This window comes from Coturnix japonica, chromosome 9 (genome assembly GCF_001577835.2).
Source record: "Coturnix japonica isolate 7356 chromosome 9, Coturnix japonica 2.1, whole genome shotgun sequence".
NCBI classification, from domain to species: domain Eukaryota; kingdom Metazoa; phylum Chordata; class Aves; order Galliformes; family Phasianidae; genus Coturnix; species Coturnix japonica.
The window spans coordinates 13,700,211-13,708,907 of NC_029524.1; the positions used below are offsets into that span (position 1 = coordinate 13,700,211).

Consider the following 8,697-nt stretch of genomic DNA (forward strand, 5'->3'; position numbering starts at 1 on the left):
AGAGCCCCACCACCCTCTGAGTGAACAACTTCTTCCAAACATCCAACCTAAATCCCCCCCTTCTGGTTTACACACCATGTGGTCCAACCCTGCAGTGAACAGGGACGCCCACAGCTCCATCAGGTGCTCAGAGCTCTGTCCTGCTTGACCTTGGGTGGCCCAAGGGATGGGGCATCCACCACCACTCTGGACAACCTGTGCCAGTGCCTCACCACCCTTCCTGTCACTTTTTTTCTTTTATCCAGTCTAAATCTCCTCTCTTTTTGTTTGAAAATATGCAATATAGGAATGCATGGGAACGATGGGAAGCATCCCCCAGGACCTAACTTTAACGTTCCTTTTCCCCTAGTAGAATTCCTACTGAGCATTGAAGTAAGACCAGACACTCTAATATTAAATTTTCTGTGTTTATTTCATTTCTAATATATAAGAAAAAAATGTAAATAGATTTTCCAGATGCTACAAAAAGGAAAACCAGAATATTTTTCAGGTCCAGCTTCTTAGAAACATGACACAACAGTTCAGATTCACTCTGAACTTGAGTTAGAAATGAGGAATATAAAAGGTACAGAAAAGATCAGTCTGCTTGCAAACCCATGGGAATGCCTCTTCCCGAAATCTACCATACACTGCAACCTAGCGAAGAACTGCACAGAGCTTATAGGGGTGAGGTTTCATTGTGCTCCCAAAGATAAAGCTCAGATTGATTTCCTTATCTCCTTCTGGTGGGGTGAACTTGAATGTCTGCAGCAGGCTGCAGAAGATGATGAAAAGCTCCATCTTGGCCATCACCTCTCCCAGACACACACGATGACCTGCAGGGGAAGGGAAATGCAGTCAGCCCCCAGAAAAGGCTGGAGCCTTACCTTGTCTGGGATCACACTCCTTTTGTTTTGCCTTTTCCAGAAGGAAAACAGTACTGCTTCACATACAGAATCTAACTCATTTCATTATTAGCTCACCTACCTGCTGAGAAGGCCAGGAACGCCTCTGGGATCACAAAATTCCCATCCTTGTCCAAGAAATGACCAGGGTTGAACTGGTGAGGGGTGTCCCAATACTCAGGGTCAAAAAGAGTTGAGTCTATGTTTGCCATGATGATGGTACCCTGCAAAGAAGATGCTGTTGGCTCGGTTCTGCCTCTGTGTTTCTCAGTCATCAAGAACGAAAGGACACAAATGAATTCCACATAGAATCTGGGGCACAGCTGGGCACACAGTAAGCATAGAACAAGTATTTTATTGGGGGAAAACTGCTTAATCACAAACTGTCCTATTTTGCTGAGGTTTTTATCATGCGTTTGTTTCTTAAAATAAATAAAGAAAGAAAACTCTATATCTCAGTTTCAGACATTTCCCTGCTTTATTCCCTCCATGCCTCCTTTTCCATCCTGTTAGCAAATGCAACAGAATGAAGTATATATGGTTATTTACCTTCTTATCCTAAACCTAATATAATGATTTTCCCAATTCTGACAAGCTTATGAGTTACAAATGAAAACCAATGCATCCTGCAAATGGAATGATGCATTTTAACTTATAATTGTCAAGGCAGAGGGAGAGCACAGAGTGATACTGTGCAGGTAGAGATGGCCAAAGATCACACTAGAATAGACAGGGTACCTTCGGAATCTGATAACCCAAAACAGTTGTATCCTTCACTGCTTGTCTAGGAATGGTGATTAAAATAATGCTGCTAAAGCGAATGATCTCATGAATCACAGCATTTGTGTAGGGCAGTTTCTTCCGATCCTCATAGTCGATTTGGTGGGAAGAACCCAGAACAGCATCCAGCTCCTTCTGGACTTTCTCTAGGGAGGAAAAGAACTTTATACGTAGAACAACACCATGTTGCTTGAAAAGGCCGTCTTAAAGAAAATAAATATGTGGAACCGACTATTATCTACTTGAACGAATCATAGAATCACCCAGGTTGGAAAAGACCTCCAAGATCATCCATCCAACCATCCACCTTCCACCAATATTTCCCACTAAGCCACGTCCCTCAGTACAATATCTGAACACCTTCATGTCCGCATCTCTGACTCACCTTGAATGTCTGGATAAGCCACCATATAGAGTAGTGCCCAACGTAGAGTGGTAGCAGTTGTCTCTGAGCCACCCAGGAAGAGATCAAAAACAGACTGCAACATGTTTTCTTCATCATAGGTAGAATTTGGGACATTTCTAGTCTACAGGTGTCAGTAAGAAAGGTGAAATAAGAGCACAGAATCCATCTAAATATCTGCATCTTTAAAACCACCCATTGCCCACCCTGCCCTAAGGATCGCACAGCATAAAAATAAGCAAATGCGCTACTTTATACTTCTAAAACAGGTCATTGCCTATTCAAGGTTCATATTTGTATTTGATAGGGATTGCATCTGTGTCAAGTCCAGCACAAATTACTCACTTTCTCCATCTGATCCAGGTAGAAGTCAATGAAATCTTTTGGTTCATCCACTGTGCGTCTCTCCCTATGACTTTTGATCTCTTGACTTATGAAAGAACGAATAAAATTACAGCAAGATTCTACTTCTCGTATGGGTCCTGGGAGGTGCTCTAAAGGCCATGGGAGAATTTCATAGATCTGTGGAGCAAGCATTCAACACAGCTACTGTAAGTTATACAACATGAGCAAGGCCATACAGAAATACAGTGCAGATACTTCTGGTGATGAGTTACTGAGTCAGTTTCAACCTTGGATTCCTCCCTTAGCTGCATAACTCAATGACTATCTGCCCTGTCAATTCATCAGCAAAAGAATCCAGTTTTGCAGATAGGTCTATTTTGCATGCATTAACAGTAATACATGTAATATTAATACATACTACCTTGATATAGAGGAAAAAAACCAATCTCTTCTACCCCCCTACAACAAATATCACTTTTCAATGTGACATTTCAGAAATGTGCAACACCCCAGGCACATTCCCTTTCTTGGGGAATTCTAATAAAGATTATTAATATAATGGTTGAACAATGACACATCCAAAGCACTTCAAATCCAGTTCTTATTCATGGCTGGTATTTGTTGTAAGATCAGCTTTTAGCATGTCCTAAATACTGTAATAACTATGACAATATATAATGCTATAATTATTATTGCATGAAAATTCTCTAATTACTATTGCCCGACAGAGCAGTAAATATCATGTTCAATAATTAAGTACTTTGCATGTTAAATGAGCTATTTTCTCACATAGTAAATGTAGCTGTTCCCAAAAGCCACGATCTTATTGTATGCTTCCATCAGCTGCTGGAAAGTTTCATCCTGTAGGGAGAAACGATGCCCAAACACCACTGCACAGATCACATTGGAGACTGCATGAACAATGGGGAAGGAAGGGTCAACAGCTCTTCCTGCCAACAGAGATAAGCACTGGTCACCAAAGCACCATCATCTTTGCAATCTTGAAAGCAAGATCACAATGACGTTTTGTCACAGATACCCCCCATGCTATTTACTTCTGGAGCAAAAATAGTCTTACCCCTCTGAGTTACACAAACTACGTGCTGTGTCAAAATCACGACTGCTCTCCCAACCACCTCAGTGCCATACCATCCTTGTTCCTGAAGAACTCCACCAAGTGCCGGGCCTCGGTTTGTATCCCACGTTCCATTCCTTTATTCCCCATTCCCAGTTTCCGGAGAGTTGCAATTCCAAAACGTCTCTGATCTTTCCAGATAAGACCATTTGAGACCAGGATACCTTCAGCCATCAAGAATCAATTTGATGCCATGTTAATATTCATGTCACGTTAATACTTACTTGCAAGCTATGTTTGCCAACATCCCCATGTGGGTACTGTCCCCCTACTGATGTTGTGTCACCACTGCAGGAGTGGCAGAGAGATTTCCTCAGCCAACAGTACGTTCAGGTTTCTACACCTGGAAATACGATGGTCTCTCTCAGTGAGCAGCTCAAGGCCAAGAGACCTTTCTGAAGAGCTCATTGGAGAGGTCTGCGGGTCTCCTATTCTTGTTCTATCCTTGGATGGATACGAGGCTGATGGAAACCGGTTTAACCACTCCTGTTTCAAATACAGAACTCTATCCTCCATCCACCAAAATTCAGCAGTGCCTGATGTAAACAATAGCACAGTAAGAAGTTCTAAACAAAGACACATTGCACCTACAGACTCACTAATACATCTAAAACTCCAGTGCCTTGGGACATCCAAGAGGGCCACTTCTACTTCTTGTTTAATAGCTCAGTGCATGCTTTCTCCACAGCAGCCATTGTGCAAACAAGAAACTGGGAGCTTCAAGGATTTCTTCAGCCTCTGCTCCTCAAGCTCCAAATGAAGAGTTTGAAGGCCTTGGATTATTTCAAAGCAAGGCACAAACTTAGACAACACCAGTACTGGATAAATTACATCAGCAAGTGCAAACGCTGCTGCTTTGGTAAGATTCTGGGACATACATGTGATAGTGGGACTTAGGTGACAACTGAGGAATGCTGCAGAATTGCTTTATTTTGATCCTCATGAACAAATGGGATGGGTGAGCAGGGAACTAAGAGCTTGTCAGCAGACATAGTCCTTCAGCAGATATACACATCTCACCTTTTCCAGAAGAAAATCTGTTGAACCAGTAAGTCTGTAGCCGCCCAGAAACATCCTCCGAGTTGGTGGTGAGACCATCCTTCACTGCTTTGAAGCCATACAGCACCACGATGGGTTTGTGACCCAGCCACAGTGTGCAGATGTTCCCATAGGCTTTTGCTAGCTGCGTGTTAAGTCAATGCAAAACAAAAACAAACCAGCCAAAAAACAATAGGAGAAACATCAACCGGAATGCACACACAATGGGGTCTTCTCTTCCAACGTGACATTACCCCGGGGTTCAGGAAATGAAGAAGGGAAAATGGTTTTGTTCTGCGATGGGAACGTTTATGACAGTAAAACTGTGGCATCACTCTGGGATCCCACTATTCACAGTAATGCGAATGGTGAAAAGAACAGCTGCACTTGCTCTTTTTAACACATAACATGGGTTATCTTTCTGATATTAATTATTATAGAAACACCCCTGTCTGGGTATTTACAGTAGGTTTCATATGAAAGTTCACCTGCCCATTTTTAGTTACATTTTTCAACTCCTCATTTCATTTCCTTATCCAAAAAAAAAACCCTAGAACTTCTTGAAATTACACATTTACAAACAGAACATTGGAGAAACAGGTTCAAAAATGCTGAAATCCTCCATTTGTCTTTAACCCAAAGACATCACTATCCCCATACTCATTTATATCACAGGAGGCTGTAGATTTTGACTCCTTTAGGCACTGCAATTAACTTCCATGACACATCTTTCCTCCCTTTTAAGTTCTCCCAACCAACATATCAACCTGTCAGCAACCGTAGTTGTTGGTTACAGCTTTTGTTCCTTCATTCCCATCCACAAATGCGTACCTTTTTCAGGCTCCCGTGGTCAGCTCTAAAATTTATCCACCAGATGCTTCCAATGATGGGAAATGGGACCGGGCCTGGAGGAAACCGGCGACTTCTCCATTGCAGTCTCAGGAACTGCAAACCCAGAAGAAACAAAACTAGGGATAATAACACCACAGTCACCATTTCATACCTCTAATCCAGTCTGTCACTGAGAAAGCTGTTATTAATCTGTTAAACTGACTCGGATTCTATTTAACTCTTCCCAAAGAGAACCCAGACTGCCACATCTAAGCTTTCTTCCCTACCACATTTCTCTAGCCAACAAAATGAAGAGCGTTTCCACTTGCGAGCACACTTAATACATTGCTATGCTGCAATATGCAAATAGCTGCCATCACTCTGAGATCCAACCAAGGCCAGAAGGCGGGCACTTCATTCTGACTCTCATCTGCTATTCAGAAACATCCCATTGAGCAGCCGATTTGGTTGGAAGCACTGGTTAGGTGCAAGCAGAGAGCTGGGATACTAAGCTGGAGTTCTTTGTTGTGCCTGCCTGCATGTGGTTTGTTGCTTATTTTTGTTTTTCCATATTTCTGTCTGCTTTTTAAAGAAAAAAAGATGTTCCATTGTTGGTAGCTTCTAGATTGCCCCACTGCAAGTTGTCAGAACTAGCTCTGAAAATACCTGTACTCAGGTTCATCCTTTCTCAGTACAAAGCCTCTGTGACATCCACATGCACAACAAGGAACAGAGTGTGACTTCTTGTCCAGTCACCACTGGTACTTCACAAGCCCATCAACCATCAGCCATCACCACCCAGCCCACTCATGTCTCTGTGACATGAGTGAGTTTGGCTAAGGGCTTTTATTTGGTTGTTTGTTGTAACTGAAGGGTTCATGGACACATCCAGCACGGCCCACTCTTTCCTACAAACCCAAACAGAGCAGAATGGGACAACTGAGTTACTTCTTCTCGGTACATTGTCAGTGTCAGCCTTTAAGTCAATGAAGAAATTGGATAAGCAGCCAGTGTCATGCAAATTAATTTCCAGGTTAAAAAATGCTTTCAAGCACAACTTTCTTCCTTAAAAAAGATCATCATTTTCTAATGGCTCTGAAATACTGACTCATGTTTCAGTTTGTGATCTGCTACAAAACCCAAACCCTCGTCTGCTTACTCCCGCTCCATCTTCACCATACAAGGAGGAACAACATATTATTACATCATCCCCTACCTTAGCAAGCAGCAGGTGAATGTTTCAGGTTATTTGCCCAAATTATAAGAGAAAGCACTGATGGGAAAAGAAGAAAAAAGCTGAGAACTGGGGGACGACAATGGAAATCAGCTGGATCCAAGAAGTGTTGTGGTGACATGTCCTCATACAATGCCTGTCTGCTAAGTACAGAATCACATAGTGACTCAAGAGTGGCAGTAAGCATTAAGTAGCAGGCTGACCACTGCTTGCTCCTGCATTGGGCAACAGGTAATTGCTCTGTGCATTTCAACTGTGTATATTCACAGAGCTGATGTAAAAGGTACTCTGCACAGAGGTGATACAGTCAGGGTAGATTGCAATGCAAGTAGTCACACAGAAGTTGAAAAAAAACATTAAGATATTCAATTTGTTTCATTTTTATAAGGTTTGAATAGGATATTTCCAAGATAGCTGTTCCAAATAATTGTAATCTTTCTGCGTGTTTTTGTCCACATTAAGGCTTGTCATTCAGTAGGTTTCTACACTGCAGCCATTGCTGACCACAAATTACACCCAGTAACAGCCAAAATAAAGGTGCAACAAGAAAAAGCATTAAGCAAAAAGCATGTCCCGTAATAAAAGTAAAACAGATGAACAGCACAGCACTGGGCTTTTCCTTTCAGTCACTCCTAGATGAGCTCCCCTGCTTAAAAATCCATCCACCTCCTGGTTTCTATGGGTGTTGCCACACTGTTGAAAAATAGATTCTACCTTTCCCAATCGCGAGCAATCCAAAACCCTTTGGTGTTTCAGCCCACATTCCTTTCTGAATGAGAATGGCATCAAGTGTAATTATGTTCTTCCCAGTCCCAAAAGCTAAATGTGCAATAGCTGAACATTTCTCAGCTACCATGGTAGAACTCAAAGTTCTTCTCAGGAAGAAACAGAATGCTAATACCCATTTCAGCTTTCTCTTATCTGAAACGTTCTGTTCTGACTGTGACTATTAACATTCCAAGTGCAATATTTAGGCTACTAAATACATCAAAAATGCTGAAACAAATACTCAAACACTAAGAAAGGCCAAAACTAAGACTGTCTGCACAACAAGCATTGCTTCTTAGTGAAGCCTTATTGAGAGCAGTACCAGAGGTACCGTGGCTGAACCTAAGGCATTCAGCATCTCTACCATTCCATTAAATAAAACAAGGTGCATCACAGGACCAAAAAACCAATAACACAATGGTGGGACTGAGAAGGTAGAAGAGGATCTCACAGGGAGGATTTTGGAAAGGGGTTGTTGTGAGGGCAATTCCTTGTTCAGTGTCTCCATTCTGTGTGAGCAGCACCTCCCCACGCAAGCCCTGCATACACGGCTGTGCCAAGCAATACCTGCAACAGCACAGAGCCTCACACTGCTTTCTAACACACTCTAAATCCACCTTTGCAACCCACAACTCAGCACCTAAGCCCTGGTATTATAACACACCCTGAGCACAATGCAGGCACCACACTCACCTCTTGTTTGCATCTCACCTTTCTGATAGTGCTGCTTTCTTGCTGGAGGGGGGGAAAAAATTCAGATAAACCAGGTTTTGCCACCCCAACAGAAACAGATAAGATGGGAGATGCTTTTCAGTTGTAGAGATTACAGACACTTTTAAGGCAATCTACTTCAGAGAAAGTCAATGAATAGCAACTAAGCAAAGAAAGACACTTAAGACTTCAGTTTAGCCTTTTGTTGCTTAAATTCAACTGTTTTCCTGCTCAGAGTCTGTATCCTATTGTGCACTGTGCACACATTTCCACTTATGTAAAAGAAACCACACAAAAATCACAGTGTTTCAGGAAGGTAATAAGTAACACATCCTCAGCATTTAACTACAAGTAACTTCAGAAGGTGTTACCACTATGCAAGACAGTTGGTTTTCTAGTATAACTGCTTGACAATGACTGCAAGAACCAATATCAACACACACAAAAAGTAAGAAAGAAAAAGAAAAAATACTAGTTGTGTCAAAAAACTGTGACAGATCACAATTGCAGATCATAAAAGAGAGAAGGTGTGGCTTGGCCAGCTGCAATGGATCACATATTTCCAAGT

General features: G+C 42.0%; 1 protein-coding gene across 2 annotated transcripts; it reads right to left on the bottom strand.

Annotated features, from left to right (window-relative positions):
• Nucleotides 1-388: 388 nt before the first annotated feature.
• On the bottom strand, nt 389-8,629 carry LOC107318141 (cytochrome P450 2J2-like). 2 transcript variants are annotated; one of them, XM_015871579.2, is made up of 10 exons: nt 7,365-8,629; nt 5,417-5,530; nt 4,568-4,730; nt 3,562-3,711; nt 3,202-3,362; nt 2,413-2,589; nt 2,050-2,191; nt 1,623-1,810; nt 967-1,108; nt 389-815 (listed from the first exon to the last, which is right to left on the bottom strand). In XM_015871579.2, the coding sequence occupies exons 1-10, from the start codon at nt 7,434-7,436 to the stop codon at nt 637-639; spliced, it is 1,488 nt and encodes a 495-aa protein (XP_015727065.1). In that variant the 5' UTR covers nt 7,437-8,629; the 3' UTR covers nt 389-636. The 2 variants fall into 2 exon arrangements, with proteins under 2 accessions (XP_015727065.1, XP_032302449.1); XM_032446558.1 differs by lacking the exon at nt 7,365-8,629 and having other exon boundaries at nt 5,417-6,061.
• Between the last annotated feature and the right edge of the window lie 68 nt (nt 8,630-8,697).

Bases quoted from the DNA above. Each gene is read 5' to 3' on its own strand.
- LOC107318141 (XM_015871579.2), bottom strand. From the start codon at position 7,436: ATGCCATTCTCATTCAGAAAGGAATGTGGGCTGAAACACCAAAGGGTT. The intron at 2,590-3,201 runs GTGAGAAAATAG...CTTGCTCCACAG, and splicing joins GGAACAGCTACATTTACTAT to ATCTATGAAATTCTCCCATG. The intron at 2,192-2,412 runs GTGAGTAATTTG...TGACACCTGTAG, and splicing joins ACCTGGATCAGATGGAGAAA to ACTAGAAATGTCCCAAATTC.